The 25,699-nt window shown below is 34.2% G+C and overlaps 3 protein-coding genes and 1 long non-coding RNA gene across 5 annotated transcripts; 2 read left to right on the plus strand and 2 right to left on the minus strand.

Moving 5' to 3' along the window:
• The first annotated feature begins 2,162 nt into the window (after window positions 1–2,162).
• On the plus strand, window positions 2,163–4,062 carry LOC104085809 (galactinol synthase 2-like). Its single transcript, XM_009589933.4, has 3 exons — window positions 2,163–2,541; window positions 2,936–3,259; window positions 3,482–4,062. The coding sequence occupies exons 1-3, from the start codon at window positions 2,209–2,211 to the stop codon at window positions 3,812–3,814; spliced, it is 990 nt and encodes a 329-aa protein (XP_009588228.1). The 5' UTR covers window positions 2,163–2,208; the 3' UTR covers window positions 3,815–4,062.
• Window positions 4,063–4,286: 224 nt separating this feature from the next.
• LOC104085810 (lipid phosphate phosphatase epsilon 2, chloroplastic-like) lies at window positions 4,287–7,779 on the minus strand. Its single transcript, XM_009589934.4, has 4 exons — window positions 7,341–7,779; window positions 5,884–6,109; window positions 4,774–4,847; window positions 4,287–4,597 (listed from the first exon to the last, which is right to left on the minus strand). The coding sequence occupies exons 1-4, from the start codon at window positions 7,614–7,616 to the stop codon at window positions 4,370–4,372; spliced, it is 804 nt and encodes a 267-aa protein (XP_009588229.1). The 5' UTR covers window positions 7,617–7,779; the 3' UTR covers window positions 4,287–4,369.
• A 2,687-nt stretch (window positions 7,780–10,466) lies between these two features.
• LOC138905434 (uncharacterized) lies at window positions 10,467–12,185 on the plus strand. 2 transcript variants are annotated; one of them, XR_011413547.1, is made up of 3 exons: window positions 10,467–10,568; window positions 11,176–11,234; window positions 11,904–12,185. It is a non-coding gene; the product is annotated as an uncharacterized lncRNA (long non-coding RNA). The 2 variants fall into 2 exon arrangements; XR_011413546.1 differs by having other exon boundaries at window positions 10,467–11,234.
• Window positions 12,186–14,446: 2,261 nt separating this feature from the next.
• Window positions 14,447–16,261, minus strand: LOC104097290 (probable methyltransferase TCM_000336). The gene is made up of 4 exons (XM_009603848.4): window positions 16,104–16,261; window positions 15,578–16,003; window positions 15,110–15,382; window positions 14,447–14,859 (listed from the first exon to the last, which is right to left on the minus strand). The coding sequence occupies exons 1-4, from the start codon at window positions 16,176–16,178 to the stop codon at window positions 14,524–14,526; spliced, it is 1,110 nt and encodes a 369-aa protein (XP_009602143.1). The 5' UTR covers window positions 16,179–16,261; the 3' UTR covers window positions 14,447–14,523.
• Between the last annotated feature and the right edge of the window lie 9,438 nt (window positions 16,262–25,699).

The following is a 25,699-nucleotide window of genomic DNA, read 5'->3' on the forward strand; positions in this document are numbered from 1 at the left end:
TGGAAGTTCGGTTAGAGGCGATATTTGAGAGGGGTTTCACGAGATTTATTGAGGTAAGCCACTTTTGATCATTTTCATTCAATAATATTGATTACATATTGATTTTTCTACCTAGTTTATGTGTTTTTAAGGTGGAATTTTGGGAGTTTTGGGCTAGGGATTGAAGAGTAAGAATTGAGGATTTGAGTGGCATTTTGGTGTCGGATTTGAGTAATTTTGATATGGTTGGACTCGTGGTTGAATGTGTGTTCGGTTTTTATAAATTTTGTTGGATTCCGAGGCGTGGGTCCGGGGTTGACTTTTTGAGTTGACTTTTTGACTTTTGCTTAAGAATTTAGATTTTTCATATGGGATTGATTCCTATAGCTTCTGTTGATTGTATCGAGTTATTTATGGCTAGATTCGAGGCGTTCAGAGGCCGATTCACGAGGCAGTGACTTATTGGAGTAGAGATTTTCACGGCTTGAGGTAAGTAACACTTCTAAACTTGATTTTGAGAGTATGAATCCCTAAATTACGTATTATGTTATTGGTGTTGAAGTGACGCACATTCTAGGTGACGATGTGTGGGCGTGCACCGTAATAATTGTGACTCAGTCGATTCTGTAGAACTATGTAGTCAAATAATCTTGTTATTATACATATATTCTCCATGTGTTAGAGGAATTGAGTTATGTGTGATTCATGTTAGAAATCATGCTTAGGCTATATGCTGGTATTGTTGGGACCCACATAGGTCATGATGCCGTTGAATTACTTTCTTAAATTGAAATCATGTACTCAGTCACATCTATCATTTGCATATTATATCTTAGTCTCTGTTGCCATATATTGATGCATCACATCATCATTATTTGGGCTGATTGTCATGATATTCGTGAGCCTGAGAGATTGGAGAAATTGATGATTGAGTGAGGCCGAGGGCCTGATTGTAAGGATATTTATGGGATCGAGCTGCACGCCGCAACAGACTTTATTGATTCATGCCATGATTGACTTATTATAGCGCTTGGGTAGGATCCGCCCTCCGGAGTCTGACTCACCAGCAGTGAGCGTAGATACCTACTGAGTGTGAATGCGAGTGCCGAGAGATTGGGAGGATTGAGTGACTGTGAGAACTGGGTGACTGTGAGGAATGAGTGACTGTGAGGATTAAGTGAATGGGAGGACTGAGTGAATTGATTCTCCGACAGTATGCATATGATTTTATCACTGTTTTGCATTATATTTGGCATGCATAATTGACATGTAGATATAGAGATGTATCATTCCTCATTTGAGTCACACATACTTAGCATATTGTATCTGTTTTGAGCTGAAATTGTTAAACTTGAAAGCATGTCTACATTTTTGTACTGTAAAATTCTGTATTTGGATTGTGCCTGTGGAGCTCGTCACTGCTTTCTAATAAAGGAGGACATCTTAGTGGAAAATAAGAAGGAACGTAAGACCTCAAACTTTTAAATAAATAAAGATGTAGATTTAACTGTAATTTTGTTTCACGTATCCTATGCTACTCAGGTCTTAGCATAAGCTAGTGTTACTTTCTCACTAGCATTCGGACAGCTACACTTAACTAAACGATGATCTTATTGTTTAATTTCTAACGATCTAAATAAGGAAGAGATTTAGGCGACATAATCGACCTATTAGTATTAAATTCTAAAGATAAGAAAGATATCACCTATTTGGAAACTAAAAACTTATCGGTTTCTAAACGAATTAATCTATGCCTACTTCAACAGAAAGGCCGATGTCCATCATAACAAATTGATTTCGAGAAGTAGCTTATCTTTGTTGAAAAGGAAAGAAAGTAGGCGATCTCTTATAATTAAGAAACGAAATCCAGATGTTAATTTTATGTGCAATCTGGGAATGAAATAATGGTAGGAGGGCCAGATGGCCTATTATCTAGTGTTATCAAGTTTGGTAATTAATAATAATATACAATGACATAAAAACTGCAATGAGTTAACATAATTTATTTCTGGTCAAATTTTAAATTTTGTAACCGACGAAGTCAAAAGCATTGACACGACGTCGTGCTCGTGCACACAGCTATATGTTTCCCATGCAATTTAATATTTTTCATATTTTATTACTTTTCCTAACGCCTATATAAGAGAAGGAAAACACTCAAAAACTCATCAACAAAACACAAGAAATCTTCTCTGTTTTTTTCCCTTACCTTATTTTTTCAAGTTGAAGATGACTCCCAATGTTGTTGGACGTGTAAACAAGGCTGGCACTGGTTTGGCCAAGGCAGCAAGTTTGCCTAGGCGTGCGTATGTGACATTCTTGGCAGGGAACGGGGACTACGTAAAAGGTGTGGTTGGTTTGGCAAAAGGGTTGAGGAAGGTGAAATCTGCTTACCCTCTTGTGGTAGCAGTTTTACCTGACGTCCCAGACGAACATCGCCACATAGTCATCAACCAGGGCTGCATCGTCCGGGAGATCGAGCCCGTTTATCCTCCTCAGAATCAGACTCAGTTTGCTATGGCTTATTATGTTATCAACTACTCTAAACTCCGCATATGGGAGGTATAACAAGCTTCATTTTAACTTGTATTCTTTTTACACCATCCACTTTAGATTATCTACAATAATATATATACTCCTGTAACTGTCTGTAGTAATATTAATAACCTAACATATATAGTAAATAGCTAGCCTGCCTCTAGAGGCCGACAAAATGCATTATTTGAGCTCAATACTAGTTACATGGAGAATAGATTTATATGTAAAAGTAACTAAAATATTATGATCAATATAAAAATCTGAATTCACAATTGCAAAAATCCATTTGTTTCAATTGCGAGAACATGAAAGTTGAACTGATCCCTTAGTGAAGGTTACACCTTTAATTTTGTGTTATCAATCTATAGAACAAGAGTACTAATTGCTGAAAATTATTTTTATGTTGAGTAAAATGCAGTTTGTGGAGTATAGCAAGATGATATACTTGGATGGGGATATTCAGGTGTTTGAGAACATAGACCATTTGTTTGACTTGCCAGATGCCTATTTCTACGCCGTGATGGACTGTTTCTGTGAGAAGTCTTGGACCAATAGCCCACAGTACAGTATTGGGTACTGCCAACAATGTCCAGATAAAGTCCAGTGGCCTGAAGAAGAGTTAGGCCCAAAGCCTAGTCTCTATTTCAACGCGGGCATGTTCGTATTTGAGCCCAGTCTCCCTACTTATGATGACCTTTTGAAGACCCTTAAAGTTACCCCTCCAACATCATTTGCTGAACAGGTAACATTAATCTTGCCCTTTTCAGTTGATCTTTGCCCAAATCCAATGACTTTATATGAAGAGCTCTTCAGACAAATAGATGCAGGTTCCTTTAAATGCTTATTAGAAAAATTTACCTATTAAGAGACATGATTGTGTAAATTATTTACTGTCCGTGTATAGAACTTAAACTCTTGTCAAGATAGACTAAAATGGGCTTTTGTGTTGGTGAAACTTTTGTAGGATTTCTTGAACATGTTCTTCAGGGACATATACAAGCCAATTCCAAATATTTACAACTTGGTTTTGGCCATGCTGTGGCGCCATCCAGAGAATGTAGAGCTTGACAAGGTGAAAGTTGTTCATTATTGTGCAGCAGGGTCCAAGCCATGGAGATACACTGGAGAGGAAGAGAACATGGACAGAGAAGACATCAAAATGCTGGTGAAAAAATGGAGGGATATATACAATGACGAGTCGCTGGATTACAAGAATGCCAGCGTCACTAACAAATTCCTGCCAGCGCTTCAGAAGGGCGGCGTTGTTCGCTACGTAACCGCCCCCTCTGCTGCTTAGTAAAAGTAGAAACGATATGACTTATACACTTCTGAAAAAACAAAAGAGATGTTTGATTCTACTTCCTTTTCCTTATTATTGAGGTGTATAGGATCTATAGAAAGTTATATATAGTACTATATAGGAGGACGTGCTATTTTAAGTTCTCCTTGAATTTGTATCCACTATGAATATTGGAAGAATACATAAATGAACTACATATTATATTACTGATCTTGGGATCTGGTTCAATTGCTGTCTTGATTGAGTTTGAATGTGTATCTTTGTTTGCTGTCCTGCCGTATATACTTAATCAAAACAATGCGTAATGTTTCCTTAGGCATAGGTGTCAACCAAAATTTAGTACAAATAGAACAAATAAGATGCAGAATGTACATTAAAGAAAGAGTGGAGGTTTTGGCTAGTTAACAGTAATCACATTTCCTTAATCCTACAATGGGCAGAAATAGCAAATGAACAGTATTGAGCAAAGTTGAGAAGAAATTATAAGCTTTGTTTTGTTAGTTGCTCGATGAAAGTTCAATGTTAATGTTTACTTTCTCACTATATAAAGAATCAGTTTTCCTCAAGAACCCAGTATCGAACCACATATAGGAGAAAGCTGACAAAAATGGCGGCAGTGCCAAGAACGATAATAAGCCGAACCCACAAGTGGGATATAAATGCCTTCAGGACTATTGCATCCCACAACCAAAACCAGAAAACGGAGAAAGAGAATCCTAGTGCAGCACCTACGACTACTTGGCTGGTTGTGTGAAGCCGTTGTGAAACCCGTAGCCATGACTGCACAAACAGAAGCAACGAGCATATCAATTTATGGCTACAACAGTTACAACTAAACTAAGGTTTCATGCAGAAACTCGGTTGAAAGCAGGAAGAAGCCAAGCTGCTCTGCAACTGCAAGCATATGAAAATAACTTGACAAAAACAAACTAAATAAAAGTTCGGCGTACACTTACAAAGTAGGAGCCAATTGCAAAGATAAGTGCGCTAATGACTGCGGTGATTCCGTTTAACCCAAAATATTCTACCACTGTGACAAACAAAAAGAAAAGATGTATCAGAGGTTAGGTATGGAGAGTTTTAATGCCATAGCTGCACACAAAATATATGAAACAAGAAAAGGAAACTTGAACTGTCAAACAAGGCGCAAACTCCCTGCGACCTTTCTAGTGATCTTATTCATCAAATAAGAACCACATTGTTCTAAGGTATATCTGAGGCAATAAAAAGTCGGTCTGAATCTATGACAATAGAAGAGCACTTGTGAACACGAACATTTGTAGCAGACAGGTTAATCAAGTCAGAAGTTATCTTAATGTATCATGATAACATTAATTTGAAGAGCTGCTTGTACAGGCACAGTACTATCTGGACATGCTAACGAGTCGTATTCAATGTCAATAAGAGTCATAAAGTTTAAGTATGTGCAACACAATCACATACAACTATCATGTAAAGGGAAGAAAGAGTGCAAATTCAGCACTGCATCTCACTTTTTTAAGGCCAAATTAGGATTAGAATTTGCTAGGTTAAAAGCTTGTAGACTGCCTGGAAACCTTAGCATCTTACTCACATTACATTATTAGCATAGAGAGCTCCCTGTCAAGATGTTTGGCTTGTGCATCTTCGACACTCTTTACAAGAGTTTCAGTGTATTACTAGAGAAATGTTAAGCATGCATATAGATTGGTAACAGATGAGAAGATTTTGAGCACTATTTTGTTGTAGCTTAGCTCTTCAGGCTTTAGTACTGGTATGTATTGCAAGAGACATTGAACTTTACTGCAGATTTATCCTACAGATTCAATGATGAATTGAACAGTTCCCACTTACATCTAACTATTGCCTAAAAACCTGTGTGATGATCGATAACCGTGGATGAGTCCCTTTCTAGACGCAATTCACATTCTATTATATCCATGATCAAAGGAGAAAAGTGGTACAGATCAGTTAATTGATTGCTTAAAATCTTCTAGGAAGTTCTGACAGGGAATATGCGATAGATATGAAGAATATCTAAAATCAAGTATAATCTCTCCCTCTAAGCAATTGGCTAAGAAAATTACTTGAGACAATACAGACTGTCGCTGTATAAATGATAGACTGTGCATGAGAAGATGGCATTCCAGGGTCTGATCTTAGCGTAGAAACAGGTCGCTCTTGGTTCAGTATTCTCTTCAGCACAGTTGAGAGCCAGGCATTCAGAACAGAACCAGAAACAGCCCAAAGTGCTTCTGCGTCATGCCTCCAAAGGAAGATTATACCAAAAACTGCAGCCACCAGCCACTTACTCTGCATTTTAAGGTAATTATGAAATTAGAATGCATTACAAGATTTTTCTCCAACCTCAAAAGTTTAAGCAGAAATTTCAGAGATGGATATAACTAGTTACATTCTTGCAAAGAAATTAGATCAAGTCATGACCAAAAGGAGTTCCAAAAATTTCAGGTCAAGCAAGCAGGTCTGCTGCACCAATCTGAACTTTGTGAGGGAACATATCATTAATTTATAGTGTAATTTCCAGAAAGTATGATGATTCAAATGATAGAGTTAAATTTGAAAGTCTTTTACACGACATTACAAAAAAGATCACAGCTTCATGGAAGGTATTCTTTCATTAAGCACATATATAGGTTCAGAGAATATTAGATAGCACCTTTGATGAATTGAAATTACAAGCTTAACATTAGCCGAAAATATGTGCAAGTTTGTAGGACAAAAACCCAACCTAACACCAAAACTGGTAAACCAGTTGTAGTCTACTCCCTAGGGTGCAGGCAGATTCTATTTAAAAGATTTAAAATTTTATGTTATCACGAGAATAGATACATTATAATATTCTCAACTTCACTTGTTCCAAAACCAAATGAGTAGCTCGTCTTGAGAATCAGGGACTTGTAATAAAATGAATAACAATATGTTGCAAAAATATAGGACTTTATCAGGGTAATTTTAAAAGGTCTTCTAAATTTATATATACAGCTCCAGATGTTAAAGCAAAATTCAGCATCAAACATGCTCCATAATACCTTTCCCTATCTGTGCAGCATGCACGCACATACTACTTCCAATTTCAGCTTCAACTTTGCGTGGACAACTAAAAAAAAGACAAATAATGAGAACTCACTACTTTGTAGCGTGGGTAACTAAACATTAAACTTCTATTTATTTTTTTATTTTATTTTTATTTTTTTTGCTAAATGTAAGGCAATTTATTAGAGCTATAGCAAGAAGGTACTATAAAACACAAAAACTTCTACATAAGACTTCAACGTATTTCTGTAATATATCAGGTAAATCTAGGTATAATCAACATATCAAACCATAGCTTTGTCTTAGAAATATTTAATTCAAACACTTATCAGCTACAAATGCCAAGAATTAACCTAAATTGAATATTCAAATTAAAGAACAATATTTCCCTCTTTTCATTCCAAAACTAACATTGTAAGCACAAAACAAATCAAGAAACGGTACAAAAGGTTAAAATGAAAGATAAAGAATGGTAAGAAAGTAAACCAACCAACTTATTGAGAGTGGCGTTGAGTCCACCAGAAGCAGAAATTGAGGATCCATCAATGAAAGCTTCTTGTTCAAAACCTCCAATTTTTACACCTACTCCATCATCACCTGAAGTGGCTTGACTTCTGACTAAATCCACCATATTGGGATATGGGTATTTTTTATCACGGGATAAGAAAGTGATTTTACTATGGAAATTCAATTTAGAAGTGGAAAATGTTTTGGGTTTAGGAAATTGAATTAAGGGTGGTAAAACAAGGGTAGTTATGGTAGACATTTTGAGGATTTTGTGTTGTATGTTTTTTCAGTTGAAAGCAGAGTCCCACTGGCAGAAATGTAATGGGACGAGTTCTCAACTTACGTGAAGAAAATACAAGGTTTTGAGAATTTAATTTGTACAAGGGAAAAAAAATAAGAAATTATGTAATAACAAGTGGCAATCGTTAGTTCCTCAAATAAATGGAATCCCATTTTGTTGGCACTTTGGTTGTACGATTCTAGAGTTTGGCGCATAGCACTCGTGATAATTGAGGAAGGTAACAGGTTATACAGGAAAATGCTTACTCACTCTTAATTTTACAATTAAAATTACATAATTTAACTTTAAAATTATACCATAAAGTGATAATATAATCACTAATTTATAGTTGATAAAAAAATTATATGCAAAATACATATCTAATTTCCCTATCAACTCGTGTTTACTTTATTAGTACTTGTTATTTGATTTTTAAATAAGATGACAAACAAATAGTATATTTTTAGCGTAATAAAGTTAAACATGTGGCAGCATATGCATGAAGATGTTATTTGCCAAAAAGTTAGGCATCCCAATTACAATTAAATCGAATTTAAATAAGACAGCTCAATAATGATCAAGAGAACATAATTCAAAGTTTAGTTATATGAGTTTGACATATCCATAATTAATACTCCCTGAGTTTTAATTTAAATGACATATTTTTCTTATTAGTCTGTACTAAAAAAATGATATATTTTAATATTTAGAAATAATTTAACTTTGAACTTTTTATTTTACATATTTTACCATTAATGACAAGTTTTTATAGCCACATAAATATTACGGAAAGTTTTACCTCTTAAGCTTTTTAGACAATATATTTCAAAAGTTTTTTTTTATTTTTAAACCTTGTGTCAAGTCAAATACCTCATCTAAATTGAAACGAAGGGAATAGTACTTTTTTTTAAAAAAAATTGTCTTATGCTCTTGTCCACTTTAGATCATTTTTATTTCTTTATTTTAATATTTTAAGTTGTGCTAACACGTGTCAGGCTCACTCAAGTTCATTCTTAGATGACGCTGACGTGTTGCATATCATGAGCCAATCCCCCACCCGAAAAGATTAAAAGAATTTTAAAAAGGAAAAAAAGAAAAAAAAAATTGTTTTGCCTACTTTGCTTAGGGAAATGGAGCATAGTATAGCGGATGAAGTACTCAAATAGCCCTCGCAATAGTCTTTAAATTTTTGTCACGTTTATTTCGGGACACAATTTCAAGTTTAACAAGTATTATCTTTCGCTTATCCGATAACAACATTTAACTTTCTAACTTTGAAATTATATCTATGGAGCAAACGGGGATCAACAGTCAAAGACCACCCAAAAAGTACTATATTTCTACAATATTTTGCAGTGTAGCCCTTATTTAGCCCAATTGAGTTCTGGACGGCGTGCAATTAGAGTTGTCCAAACCTACTTTTTAGACTGCTTCTTCCAAAGTAAAAGCTTTTAGGCCTTCAATCAAAGAAGCCATCAAGAAAAAGTAGGGAAAACAATCCAAATTGTCAGTCCATAAACTATTACAAAAGTTTTTCTTATTTGTCAAAATATCAAATATTTTGAACCAAATTTAATTTGTCAAATCAATTATATTTGAACAGAGGAAGTAATAAACGGATCTAAAACCACCTCTTCAAATCCCCAATCAATTTTACCAAATAATGAAGCTTGCACGAGACACGATTTGGAAATGAAAATGAAGATTTAAAACACCAATTGCAGTTGTTGTTAATACATACTAGACAATACTTACCATAAAGATATATATTTTCCATCAATAAACACATAGCGATATAAAATATAATGATATATAGTAATACACGCGGGCAAAAAAAAAAAGATTGAGATTGATAGGCACATTACTGGTAATTGCTAAGGTACTTTCTGGCATCTGCAATACGAGATGAAAAATAAAATAATTATACAATAATACACAGTGATATTCACAATTTAAAATTGCACGGCAAAAACTTACAAAGCAACCTATTTTCTGCATAAAATTATGGTTTTAACGTCAACTACGATATACATTGAGATACACAATTATACAATAAAAAATATTTTGGTACCTGATTTTACTTGATATATGCACCTTAAACTGGAATTTTTCCTTTGCTGCTAAGTGCTTCATGACTTTGTCTATCGTAGTCTTGTCTTTATAAATTTGACCTTCTTCTACATCTATAAATTAAGGGTTAGTTATTATTCTGTTTTCATCATATTGTGTATCTTGCCGGTCTTCTCCATCGCCAGACTCAATCATATTAATTATATCACTATTGTATCTCTTGTATAACTGAACTTTGTGCACATTATGAAGGGATCACAACTGGATTTGAATTGTAATAGGACATGTCCAAATCCTTTTTACTCGATGTTATACAAAGGGAATTGTTACATCATGTGTGTCTCAAGGTGACATAATAAATATGAGACTTGTTAATCATGATTTAAATGAATTTAAAGTCATAATATGGCTATATATGATGTTTGGATAGAAAATATGAAGTTTGAGAAAAATCGGATTAAAGTTGCGGAAACACCGACTAAGCATTTGTCATGTAACAGAGTTTTTTGAGAAATATATTTCGTGTGCTATATGAGGTTCTTTTGGGACATATTATATACCAAATTGAAGGTATTTGAATGTAGTTTCTAACTCACTTAATCGTTCATTCATACGACACCCGGATAAATAGTTATAAGTGTTGGAAGAAGGGCCAATTATAGGGTGCCAAGTAGCACCTTTATGACTTTTAAAACAATTGGGATATTTACATCCCATCTCGTCTCTTTTTCTATTTTTCTAGAGAGCTTTCCCAATTAACACCCCTAACTTTACTCTTAAGTTCTCTACAAGATCTTCAAACAATATTATCATCCCGGGCACGAAATCAAGAAGCGATAACATTAAAACGATCCCTACGACGTAAGTATCGCTATATCGCCTCTCTTTTTCTTTGTAGTTTGAGTTTTGGAAGATACTTAATACTTAATAAAACGTGTACTTTCTGTATTTGAGTGTTTAAATATCAAGTAATATTGATAAATTCATTTTCTAATAGTTAGAACTTACAGGACGGTGATCGGAAGTCATGAGTTCGAGTTATTTGACTTGTAGTGGACTGTTTTGTGGGCTGTTTCGTGTTGCCTTTGAATTGTATATTTTTCTACTATTTAATAGAGTTTTGGAGGACAAATGGTGTGGATAAACACCACATAATGACAGAATAGTGGGCTGGTCGTTCGTCGTTATATTTTTTTAAGTTGTTTGACACTACTTTGGTTGTCGTTTTATATATGAAGTGATTAGGGTGTGTGGGCTATTTTGTGGTATATTGTGATGGAGATAAAGTTGGAAAATGATGCTTACATTTTGTTATTGTTGTATTCTTGTTGTTGTTGGTATATGGTATTGGAGGAGGGCCTAGTTACAGGGGACATGCTGCCCAAATTTACGTAAACGAGCTACTAGTTTAAGTTGAGGACTTAGCCATTACTCAGCACTGATTTTGAATCTCCTTATGATGTGGTAGATTGAATTGAGTTGTTTGAAGAATTTCTTGGAAGGTATTAAGGACTCAACGGAGATAAGGTATATTTAGGTTATCCCTTCTTTCTTTTTGGCATGATCCAAATGATACAAACGAAACGAGCAAAATATGCAACTTTCATAAATGACTCTATTCATAGAAATACTAGGGGTATCTATATTCTTGATTCCTTATGTGAATTATTACTATATCCTCTATTCATGGGTCTCAGAAAAATACGTATTTGATAAAGTTTGTCCGAAAGGCATACTGATTTTATGATATTCGAGAAATCTTATTAACGTATTTCTTATGCATTTCATGCATTTATACATGTACATTGACCCATGACCAGAAGGCGTTATATATGCGTATATTATATGTATATGGGATATGGGAAAAGGTTAAGGCGTTATATACGCACCACCACCTGATCAGTTAGTATACGTTGATAATTTTGCCCACAGTAGCTGAGATGATATGATGGGATGCCCTCAAAGGCTTGATGATGTTATGTACGCATATACCTATGCATGGTATGGAATTTATACGCACATGCATGACATTATAAATTTTTCATGATTCACAGAGTTATTTAGAATTACAGGTTGAGTGTTTTACTCCTTGTTTCTTACATGTCTTTTATATACTACTATCATACCTTACATACTCGGTACTTTATTTGTACTGACGTACCTTTTACCTGGGGACGCTGCGTTTCATGCCCGCAGGTCCCGATAGACAAGTTGAGAGCTCTCCTAGTAGGCTATCAGCTCAGTAGAAGGTATATGTGCACTCCACTTGCTCCAGAGTAGCCTATTTGGTCAGTATGATTTGAATATGTATTGTTTGGTATGGCGGGGCCCTGTCCCGACCTTTATGATTTTTATGTACTCTTAGAGGCTTGTAGACAGATGTCATGTATACGGATACTAGTATGGCCTTACAGGCCAGTACGTCATATGTATAAGTCAGTATATCAAGTTAGGTCACCCATATTGAGTATTTCCTCATGTTTTATTCTACTTATCCCACGACAGCCTCTCCAGCTCAATTACCTATGATAGTATGATACGAAAGATTCGTTACGTTGGTACTCGGTTGAGTAAGGTACCGGGTGCCCATCGCGGCCCATCGATTTGGGTCGTGACAGGAGTATAATGTAAATTTTGAGCTTTATTTAGCTCAAGATATACACGTACACCCATATTATTGTGCATTACTATTGGCGGACAACGTTTTTCATAGTATATTTAATTTCAACAACATTCAATGAAGTATCTATCATAAGTTGTTTCGAAATCACGTCTACAAAATCTTCAAAACTTATATTTGAATACTAACTATATATTATATCGTCGATATTGTAATCCATAAAACTGTTGTGAATATTCAATCGTCTACCATGTTGAATAAAAATTGATAAATTTGCCATTGAAGCAGCTGAGACTAAGTCAAAACTTATTAATTCCTTGATTGATTTTGCTTGAAGTTCATAGTTCCTTTTGCTATTTTTTTTTGTAGATACAAGTTTGATTGTTGGTTCTACATCATTTTTTGAGTGAAACTTGGAGCTTCTTTTGAGAATTTCTTGGGTTCGAGAAGGCCTCTGTTTTCTATTGTGTTCCCGTAATTTGCTGAATGTAGTTATTGGTCACGCTTAAAAATAGAGAAGGAGATCTTTAGCATGATTCTGAGATGGAAGAATCCTTGTTTGCATGATTTTTAAATATTTGGCTAGCTTTGGTAAATGTCTAATTAATGACTAGAGATTGGTAAGTTTTAGTTGAAATTGGACATTTTCGTATTTTTTTCCTTTCCTCCTTAATAATTTACTCAGTCCTACTGCCTTCTGTAATTACTTTTCTTGTCCTAATTAGTTTATCTTATTTTATTTCTGAGAATTATTTTCAACTGTTTCATATTATATCATATCTATCTTATACTGTAGTACTTTTTAAGTAGTTTTAGGATATGTGAAGTTTTATTTGAGAAGATTAAGAAATGAATGTTTGAGTTTATTTTCTTAATTTCAATATTGTAAATAGTTATGAAAGCCCAAAATTTAGATATCTTAACTCTCCCATTCCGAATTCCATCATTATTTTTGGAATAAATAGAATACTACAAGTTAGTGTTTTTGTTTTGATGAAAAAAGTATATTGTAAACTCTTAATCTATTGAAAGAATAGTTTGTTATAGTGGGAAATGTGATTAGTTTGTCCCATATTTATTTTGGATGCCTTTTGATAAGGCTTTAAAAGTCCATGCCCTCCAAGTTAGCTTAATTGAGAATAGATACATATATGAATGTATAATTATAATAGTATACATTTTGAATATCAAAGACTTAGGACTTGGATCTTGGACGCTGGCTGGACCGGACAATAAAATAAATAATATTTTTATTTATTAAACCTGAACATGTCTGTTCGGGAAGAGAAACGTCTCTTCTAAAAGGTCTGGTTTTTGCTCTATAAATAAGAGTTTTTTCCTCCAAAGTGGCATAGAAAAATTTGCAATTATATTTTTGGCTTGTTCTATTTTGAAGAAGATTGTTTGTGTTTCTCTAATTTGAATAAGGGCAATATCTTCTTTAAAAAAAGTCATTCTCACGCCTAAACTTTGTTAAATTTCGTTTTCAGTTTCAAATAATTTCTAACATGTATATCATCCTATTTCATTCTCCAACAACAAATTAAAGGAGGACATCCATTTCAGTAGAAAGAGAGAAAAGATAGAGATCTCAAATCTAATTGTACATCTTTACGTTGGTATTAATTAACTACGGATTTGATTGTGTACAACTCTGATGGTAAATCATGCACTAAGTCCACCATAAGTTATCAGTAGTACTTGCCAGCTTATTTTAATTCATATGACCATGTAGAGCTAGTTGTATAAAGAAGAGCTACTTGCGTATCATCAACAACAACAACAACCCAATATAATCCCACTATTGGGGTCTGGGAGGGTAGTTTGTACGCATACCTTACTCCTACCCTAGGGTAGAGAGGCTGTTTCCGATAGACCCTCGGCTCCCTCCCTCCAAGAACTCCCCACCTTGCTCTTGGGATGACTCGAACTCACAACCTCTTGATTGGAAGTGAAGGATGCTCAGAACTAAAGCAATTCATATATATATATATATATATATATATATATATATATATAATATCAACTAAAATCATGTTGTACAAAGAAGAACTACTAGCATAATAATGTATTAGCTAAAAATTGATTTCTACTATTGGAGGTGGATTCTAGAGATCAATTCGGTAAATCCATAAATTTATTATTTTTGGTTCAATCTATATATACACACTGTTGTTGCTAACAAGGTATTTCTAGTCATAGTTTCTTGAGAACGAGGAGGAAAGTGATAGGCCTAATTTCCTCCTTTGCCATCTCTTCATCTACCAATCTTCCATATTCTTCAAACAAGCTTTCTACTATTGCTTCTCCAAAATGGTGACCTATCGTTGATTCTTGGATTGCCCTAACTGTCATAGCCACCACTGTGCCATAGTTCATACCATTCCCAACAATATTCTTCTCTACCTCAAACATTTCAAGTCTGTCCACTTGAAAACACCCATCTCTTTTTACTATTTCTCCTATTTCTTCCTTACATGGCGCATAAAAATGTACTTCGTATGAGTCAAGCTTTTCCTTCTCCACTTCTCCCTATAAAGCAATGAAAAATATTAGATTAAAAAAAAGAACAAAAATCATGTCATCAATAATAGTATGGCTTAAATTTTATTTTTTGGACCGTAATTATTCCAGAATAAATTGACCGGCTTACAACTTTATCGCCTTAGAAAGTCGTGCATATTTTTAGTGGAGCATCCAATATGACTATCGTTACTTCTCACTAAAACATGACCAAGTGGAACATTATATACTTTAGCGATGCATATTAATGATTAATTACCTTAATAATTAAATTTGTTAATGTCCTAGAGAGGATTTTCCAGAAGAAAGCATTTCCTCTATCAGCATGATGAAGACCTTCTCTTCCCAATAAAATCAGCACCATTTTTCCATCACTAACCAGCTCCTCCGATCTTGAACGGAGGAACAATGAGAAGTCCTCCTGGAATTGTTCAAAATAAGCTTCTGAAACTTGAGGTGGACTGGTCTCTGATATGTATATGTTGGATTTGTTCATGGACCTCCCATCTTCATCATAAATTCGTGGAGGAATCTAAAAGAAAAAATAATAATTTATACAATTTTTAGAATTTAACTTCTATATTCACTGATATGATATTTCTATGATTATAAGAGCATGTTAAGTCTTTTTAAAACATACTAAAAAAAGAAAAATATCATATAAAATGAGAAGAGCACACATAGATATTAGTTACGTTGAAGAAAATCAATTATAGAAATTACTAACCCTTGAAAGCCAGTGCAAGCTATAAGAGGAATAGATGAAGTGCAAGCAATGATCTGGAAAAAGTCTTCCATAAAATGAGCCAGGATAGGCAGCTATGTATATATTTGAAGGACCTATTAATTCATCATCCTGTCCAAGATCTCTTCTTTCCTTTAACTGGTGACGAAATTCAGGTAAGGCCTGAAAGATGGCGTTGAAGTCATTGGTCGGAAGATCATTTAGGAAAACTCGAAACTCAAGACGATTATTGTTATTCTTCCCAGTTGTCCTTTGGACAGTCTCAATGATTTCTTTAATGTTTGACAAAGTGTTTGGTCCGGAGGAACAACCTAAGTCAGCTATGCCTATGCTCTTAGGCTTTGTTGTGAGACAAACTTCTTCTACAGTCTCTAGGATTACTTGCTTCACCATATCAGATGCCGCCTTCTGCAAATTAAATATATATGAAAAAGGTTACAATAATTAATTAAAATGTTCGTTAACGAAATACGTATTAATTAAACTTTCTAGCATGCATAAGAGAGACCTGAAGTGAAGAATTTCTGGAATAGCTAGTTTCTCCAACTCCTCCTGTCATGTGGAAGACTTTCTTAACATCCATGGTATGGTGCTAGTTTTGTTTAGGCTCTCAACTTAGTTGTGTTTGACATCCCCTTTTAAAGGCATATCTAAGAGGGTGTTGCAATATCCACTAATGCTTTAGTTGTGTTTTTTTATTTATTTTTATAGCGGTGATATATGTGACAATTTAATTGACTATCAATTGTCTTTCATCAGCATAAGTATTAGTATTTGAATCAGTTTTTGAGCGCACAGTATCACATCATCACAAGTACCAAGTAATTCTTCTCACTAATTAAGATTTGGACATATTGAAATAAATGCCCGAGTAATAAAAGTGTGATCACTGAATCACACTTTTAAGTGCTAGAAATCATGAGTTTTCTCTTTGCTTATTATCACATAATTAAATCCGTCTGTTTCTCAAGCGTGAAAGAAAAAGAAAAGTTACTTTCAAATTTTTGCTTATTTGTGATGGTACGGATTGGAAATTAGTGAGACATTTCTTTAATATCCATACGAAGTGAAATCGCGAAAAGGTTGGCAAAACGAATCAGGAAAGTGATACAATTAGATGTGGTTTAATTAATTGGGATACAGATAATTTTAGTAAAGTTGGGAGCTAGCACCATCAAGGACACGATGGTATCTGACTTTTTTTTTTGGGGGGGGGCTAGTTTATTCCCACTCATTCACATGAAATGACTAACTAAAGATTAGAACCAAACTGTCTACCACTTTAATTTGCCATATACTTTTGTCTATCCTTCTCATCCCCTCCACAATTTTTGGGTTCGAATCAGATGTACTTGCCATATGCTTGATAGCCAGTTCATGGAATCACTACTTTTGCCTTTTAATTCACTTCTAAATTACATGCCTACCTATTTACACACTAAATAGTCTTAGTTCATTGATTTCTTTGAGTTTTAAGTTTAAAAAAGTAATGAGTTCAATTATACTTAATCATAATTTTTAACCGCTAAGGCTCTCTTAAATATTTGCCAAAAATACATGCTACTTGAGGTTCAAGCCTCTAACCTCTTAGAACAAATTCAGACACACAGCCAACGTGTCAAGAGACTATTTATGTCAAATGGTATTATTTGTTTTACTTATACGTTTTCTCACTATATATATATATATATATATATATATATATATATATATATATATATTATAAAAGTATGAATATAATGTTGCTTGCCTTAAAATACATAAATTTAAAGATTATTTTGGTAAAACATAATAGAAATAGAGTTCTAATTAAGTACTAACTCTGGATTTTGGTGCCTAATATCAGCTACTAATTACCTTTAAAGGATTAGAAAACCACACTAACAAACCTCATTTCTAACTATACGAAATTGAAATAATCAAATCAAATAACCCAAATTTTACCATATTTTGTCCTAAAAAATATTACCTCAGACTATTCCCAAAATATTAAGACCCTCCTTATAAATAACTTCAATATCAATAATTCTCGAAACTTCTCTTCATAGAGGTTCTAAGGTAAAAATCCTACTCTCTAGCCACCATATTGTTATTACTAAGTTGCCTCACGATGAGAAAGTATCTATTAACAATGTTAATTGTACGTTTCCAATAATGGACGTGTCAAAGTGAATGGTATTGATAATTTTTTTATCCTGCATTAAAAATATTAACTTATTCTAACCGCAACACTAATAGTTCCTCGAGAATGGAGAAAAATAATAGAAGGATGAGCTATGGTTTAAGTTTGAAGATTATATTCTATATTGCCTTAAACATCCTCAGTATATGAGCTAATTTTGCTTCTCGTGGAAGTTAGTCATTGCGATAGTGGGTTTTTGATATACTCTGCGTTACTGTGTTTTGGAGAAGAAGATCACTATACGAATGATGATCATAACCGTGATAAGTATGTTGTGCTCGAGGAAGATGTCAAGGTATTTGCTCTAACAAAATCCATTAAAGAAAAGGAAATGTCAAAGCTACCTTAATTTCCTAGGCCTATGTTTGAGTAGATTATTGAGTTATGTAATAATATATTCTTCTTTAAAACTATCTTTCTTTATTTATTTAATTTTGAGATCGATGCAAAATTATCATGTTATGCAACGTTATTGTACAAGTTGGATTAGTACGTACCACGACAAATTCTTAAATATTAGGTGAGTATGGATCCTTGTGGAATTTCCTATCTATTGTGATATTCTTTAAAGATTTTGTTATAATCTCACTTAAACTCCACGACAGGGTTATATTATTGAAACTAATTTTAATTAATTGAAAGGATAAGAAAATTTATGTGTCAAAATAATCTAAAAGAGTAAAAGCAATTTCGTTGTTGGATTTAAAGTCATACGTATTAATCCATTCAAAACTTTAAAAATTAATTATAATATCCAAAAGTGAAAAGAACTAAATTTAATTAAAATTATATCAATTTTCAAATGCTGTCACGACCTAAAATCCACAATAGGTCATGATGGCGCCTAGTGCCGCTGTCAGGCAAGCCAACGGTGATTTACCAATTTGATTACTTATTTTATTACTTTCGAAAACACAAATTTTAATAAGAAAAAGAGATTTACACTTCTAAATCACGGGAACGTACACCATTTGTAATTTATAAAAGAAATGAAAGGCGATAATAATGTACGAAACCCTAAGCATCAACTAGTATAACCCCAAACCCCGTGTCACAAGTGCATGAGCATTTCTAAGGAGTACAATAATGATACAACATTTGTCCTGAATATAAATAAGACAGGATAAAAAAATAGAAAGATAGAGACTCGGTGGACTGCGATGCGTAGCCTGGATTGCAACTCACATAAAATCTCCTCAACAGATGCGCCTACGCGCCAAGATGATCACCAAATGAACCTGTCAGAACCTGCACATTTAGTGCAGAAGTGCAGCATGCATACGTAAATCAACGCGTACCCAGTAAGTGTCTAGCCTAACCCCGGAGAAGTAGTGACGAGGGGTCGACATCGACACTTACTAGAGGTCCAATAAAATAATATAATAATTCATAACAGATATGAAGTGCACAATGATAGTGGGGTAAATCTGAAATTTCATAATCTTCCAAATATTTTTTCTAAAGTTTAAATTTCTCGATCTTGTATTGTACCTTAATAGCTCAGAAAAATGCCAAGTGTCAATTTCAAATAAATAAGGAATACCATAAAAATGCGGACATCAGTGGAAGGTTTATCTCGTGAATATTCGGACTACTGGCGATATAACGCATGATTCTGCCGAGGTCGTTCGGCCCAATCCAGAATAATGTGTATATTGTCGAGGGTCGAGCGGCACGAACCATAGATGCATCTATTATACTGTCGAGGCGTTCGACCCGCTCCACAAGAAAGGAGAGAAGTTATTGAATTATGAGACACATGCTTACAATACAGTACACGAGCACAAAGTGAATATAATCTTTACCGTTTCTCAAATAACTCGCCCACAACTCAAAGTGATAAGGCTCGGCCTAGTATACATATATTTATTTCTAAATCAATTTCAATTATAACTTTCATTAATTAAGCTAGTAGAATGAGTTCAAATAATTCAAATATTACATGATAAGATCCTAAGTCTACTCGGACATAAACATGCTTTAGCTACGTACGGACTCTCGTCACCTCGTGCGTACGTAGCACCCACAACTAATTGCACATAATAAATATCACATAGGGGGTAGTTTCCCCCTCACAAGGTTAGACATGAGACATACCTTGCTCCGAAGTTCCAAAACTAGCTCCAACGCCTCTCTAACTCTTCAATTCAAGTCAAACGATCCGAAACTAGTCAAACAATGTGCAGCTCAATCAAAATATACTCCAATGCTTATAATTAATCAATTCCTAACAATCCCCAACTCCGCTCTAAAAGTCATGAAAGTTAACTCTCGGGCCCACGTGCCCGGATTCCAAATTTTTTTGAAGATAAATATTACCCATAACATTACGAACTCAAATATATAATTTGTTCCTAATTCCATATCCAAATTCGTGGTAAAAATTCAAAAATACCAATTTCTAGATTTTCCACCAAAATCCCAAATTTCTACAAATTCTCATGCTTAAATCTATATATAAACCATGTATTTAACTCACAATGTGAAGAAATCACTTACCCCATAATAGATGATGAATATGACACTCCAAAATTGCTACAAAATCGGCTCCCATGAACGAAATGAAGTGGATTGAGCCAAATCCACTTTTAAAAGAACACATTGTCCAACGACCTTTCGCATCTGCGGTCCATTAGCCGCTCCTGCGGCTCCGCACATGCGAAAATACCCATCCGAGGTGCGGTTCCCACTAAGTTCAGCCAAGTCCGCTTATGCGGACAAAACGCAGCACCTGCGGCCTCTCTTTTGCGATGCCTGGTGCGGTTCCGCATATGCGGAACTCGACCGCATCTCCGGTCCCAGCCCTCCCCAGCAAACTCCGCTTCTGCGCTCCAGTGGTCACATCTGTGATCACGCAGGTGCGGGAATTCCTTCGCACCTGCAATCTCTGACCAGCTCACTCCCAGCCTCTTTTACGGTTCACTGCCTCACTTCTGCGGTGAATCTTCCGCATAAGCGGTTGCACCAGCAACCAGAATTCTCCAGCTTTTTCCCTAAGTCCAAAATCCGATCGGTTAACCAAATGGAATCCACCCGAGGCTCCCCGGAACCTTGACCAAATATACCAACGCGTCCCAAAACACATTACGAACTTACTCATGGTCTCAAATCACACCAAACAACATCAAAGTTGCGAATCGACGATCGAAACCTTCCTTTAAACTTTCAAACTTCGATGAACGCGTCCAAGCTATACAAAAATATTTCGGAATGACACCAAACTTTGCGCACATGTCATAAATCAATATACGAACCTATTCCAAGGCTCGGAATCCCAAACGTACATCGACAACACCAAAGTCCACCTCAAACCAAACTTAGGAAATATGTAAAGTCTTCCAAATGCCAACTTTCAACAATAGGCGTCGAATTGCTCGCGAGTAATCCGATACTCAATCTGAACATACTCCCAAGTCCGAAATCATCATACAAACCTATCGGAACCTTCAAATCCCGATTCTGAGGTCTTTTTCTCAAAAGTCAAACCTTAGCCAATTCTTCCAACTTGAAGCTTCCGAAATTAGAATTTTCTTTCCAAATCAACTCCGAACTTCCCGAAATTCAATTCCGACCACACGTACAAGTCATAATACGTGAAGTGAGACTACCCAAATGCCTCAAACCGCTGAACGACGTGCTAGAGCTCAAAACGACCGGTCGAGTCGTTCACGAAGGATTAAAAAATCGATAAACAATTTATTTTGGAATTTCGTGCTACATGAATTTTAAAACGTGGTGTGTTGAACAATAAAAATATTATTAAAATATTGATCAAGTTTTATACTCTAATTCACATTAATCAACATAAATTTATTAGTTATTTTAGTAAAATAAAATGGAAATAAACTTCTAATTAAGTACAATCTAGAGATTTTTAGTGCCTAACCAAAGATCAGCTAATAATCATCTCTTGGATCAGAAAAGCACATTAAAAAATTTAAATTTATCATCAGTTAAAGTATATTAAACCTCCTACACTTCTATTTTTTTAAAAAGAAAACAATTATAGAAGTACAAGCAGGTACTTTCCCACTCAATTTAGCATATATTCTTTTTTCTTATCTAAATTAATGTCTTTTGCATAGAATTTGAAACATATTTTCATCTATTAACAGTATATTAAGAAGATCTATGTTAAAAGCTAATTTAAAATTCATATTTATGTTTATCATCATAAATTTAAATATTGTTTTTGATGAATTAACCGACAAATTTAAAACTCGATTGTTAGAGTTTTTAGAAGCTTGAAAACTCATTAAATGAGTTTTACGATTTATTGAAATTTTTTGACAAATTAATGTTTGGTGTTTGTTGTGATATCATTTTAAAGTTGTGGTTAAAATTTGAAGCTATTCGGTGAAGACTTGAGCTATTTGGTAATAATTGTTTGCGAGTTAACGTTCGTAGAAAATAAATTTGATTTTTATATACAATATTATAAATATTGTTGCAAAAAACAAAAAGGTTATGCGGCTATAAACTTAAAATCATGATCACATAGGTGCGATGTAATATGTTGGAATGTACTTTTATGCAAATTTTTATTTAAGAACACTCTTATTCATGATTACATAGAAAGATCTAAAATCCTATTAGGTTAAAACAGAATATTTATCTATAAGAGAATTTTAGCAATAGGAAAAAACCCTCCTTAGATAAGATTATCTTACCAATTTTCTCATTAATTTCTATTTTCGTATTCCGGAATTTAAATTTAGTTCCTTCTTTTGACATTTGACTTTTCTAAATTTGAGATTTTTTTTGTGCGTAATGTAATACACATGGAGCATTTTAATTGTTTTAGTTAGCTTTCCGTAGTGTGAACTTGATGCACCAGCTTTTGGCATTTTGAATTTTTTCACCAAGTTGGTCATGCTCTATCTTATTGTCTGGCTTTCCCCAAAAGTTTAAAGAACTCCTAATTCAGTAGAATTCAGATGTTGTAACCCATCCACTATGCATCAAAGGAGTTCTCTTGAAAAACTTAAATAGTGAGTATATTGGTGTGGCACTTGAGACATAAAAAGAGACTCTTTATTTTATCGTTGACAGGTTATGTATAACTAATGAGGTTTTGTGAAGTTTTAATAATGGCCAGGGTAGATAGACTATGTTATTTTTTTGATCAAATAATTGTAAAAGTATGAATGGTAACGCGTGTAGATAGACTATAAAGCTAACATACATTATTTACATGTGTGTTATATATTTCTTTATATATTCAAACATTTAAAACTTCTTTTCATTCCTATAGTAAAAAATCATTACAAAATTTTTAGTTCTTATAGTTCAACCTGTAAAATCTTCTCACATGCCCACATAAATCTTTCTTACCCGCTTTGTTTATATAAATAATTAAAATCTAATTGTGAAAATAAAACATATATGATATGAATTAGCTAAAAAAGTGATGCCTTTAGTATCTTCGTAAGACAAAAGTTGCATGAATATTGTTCACCATTAGTCGGGTCATTATATTGTACATATTGATACTTACTTTTTTTTCTTTTTCATCTTTCTCTTCTTAATTGGGGTGTTACGCGTGAAACACGTATATATAAACTAGTATATATATATTTCTCTGACGAAGTGGTATCGCTTGACTATCGCTTTGTTGACCATGCGTCTGCCCCTGTAAGTAGCAGTAATAATCTCCAGCATCGAAAATTCGATTGCTGATCTCAACATTTTTGAGTTACTCTATAAGGTAACTTAAAAATTAATTACAAGTTTAACAAGCATCAACAGGTCACATGCAAAAGATAGTAAATGACCTATAATTTAGGTACACTACGAATATAAAAATATTTTTGTCATTAATTTATATGGTTAGATATACACATTGAATACGTTCGTAAATCTTAACTTAATTAACCAAGTTTTTTTGGTAAGAGGGGAAATCCGTAACCGCACCAATCTCTGTCACAACCTCTGTCTTTTGGGTGAACACTCTATGATAAGCACTTTGTGCGCACTGGGTAAACCTCCCGAGGCCAAATTAAATGACATTGTTTTGATGCATTACAGGGAAACAATAGATATATAGCGCTACCATTTAGTAACCAGTATAGGTAAAAAGTCAAGGGATGTGGTAACCAAGGAAAAGGTTAACACTTGCGTCCACCCAATATCAGAGGCGAATGCAAGGCATTGGTACCGGTTCCAACTAAACCTAGTGCTTTTGGCGAAAACCATAAATTTATATTTAAAAATTCATTAATATTGAAATATATAGCACTATGAACCTATAACATTAAAAATACAATCGGTTCAATGCTAAAAACTTTACAGGTTAAACATATAAAACTTAAATCCTAAATCCACCTCTATTTAATATTTACATCGAATCAAAGAATATAACCTTAATAGTTAAACATTAAAATGAAAATACATCTCGATTTTTCTTGCGTTTCTACGGTCTACCCTCCGCCCTCGTATCTTCAACTAAATGCATCCAAGGAATAAGACCCTCTTACTCGAAAAGTGTGGACTAACTTTGAAGGCCAAGTGACACTACTATATAACAGGTAGAGACGCGGCTAGATAGCTATTAGCTAGCAATCCAATAATTAAATTACTTTAAGTTGCAATCAAGTAGTGATAGATTTTGACTTAAATATAATTGATGCAAATGTTAGCTGGTGCCCCGACCCCAAACAAAGGTATCATGGTTACATTTTCTTTCATTTTGGGATTGATTTTAAAAGAATATATTCATGTTTACCATCATTATTTAAATGTCACTTGATAACCCTGAAAATCATGTAACTATGCTCTCAAACATCTCAAAATAAAAAAATTAGCCCAAGAGTCGGGCACTCGATCATGGCGGTCCATTAATGACAGTAGATGGTGTACTACCATTGCTACAGTGGGTTTATTATGATCCTCCACGCTTAACAAGATATTTTAGTTTCCAATACTAATATAAAGAATCTCTGGGTAAAAAAATGTTTTTACCTTCCAATTGAATTCGAATTAGGCGGTTCAATGAATTTTAAATAAAAAATATCTGACGGTGCAATAAAGTTGGTCTTCTCACTGTTGAGAGTGCAAGCTTACTAGCTAGTGTTTTCTGCGTAAAAGCTAAGATAAGCGAATAGACAAGACATTGGAAAAAGAAAACAAGATAAGTTTCCTCTCCCTATTTGCTTTTGAGTCTGTCAAATCATAGCCAGGAAACTTGCCGCACAAATGGAATTGAGTGGAAGCTGTAGTGGATAAATTATGGCCCGGTTCTGAATTCAAGCATAGGATTTGGACGCGTGTGATTTAAGCTAATCCAAAATAGGAAACATATTGCAACTCTGAGCTGTGCATCAAGCCATAAAAGAGATGATATTGGTCAAGAAATTAAAGGGAGATAAGTTATAGCTAGTATGGGGATGGGGGACCTGATTTTGGTTCCTTGGCTTTTTCTTTGAGATAAGTATATCAACTTAATTTGTTGTACTTTCTTGGTTTCTCAGATTGGTTAATGAGACGAGGACTGAAAAGCTACTTTTTGTGGCTTAGTGCATGAGCAGAGCAATTGACATTATCCTAGTTACACTTATTGCATACCTCTTTCTCTAAGGTCATGAATAAATTCTTTGTGGCTATAGTACGTAACGCAGTACTCCAATATTATAACCTTACGGGCTACCGCCACCTACAACCCAAGAATAAAAGTTTTTAGATGTGATTATTATATAATTTAATAATATATTAACAATTATTTTATACTATATTTTGAAACTACATTGCCAAGCATAAGCATTTATTAACCGCACAAAGAGGAGTAGGAGGAAAAGCATTGGAGCACAAAGAGCCGAAAAATATAAGCGGCCCACCTAATGCAAAAAAGAAAAAGAAGAGAAAAAAAGAAGAAGAAGAGCAATCTAGCTTTTTCTTGTGTAAATTTTCCGTAAAGTCGTGTTGAT

This window comes from Nicotiana tomentosiformis, chromosome 2, assembly GCF_000390325.3.
Source record: "Nicotiana tomentosiformis chromosome 2, ASM39032v3, whole genome shotgun sequence".
In the NCBI taxonomy this organism is placed as follows: Eukaryota; Viridiplantae; Streptophyta; class Magnoliopsida; order Solanales; family Solanaceae; genus Nicotiana; species Nicotiana tomentosiformis.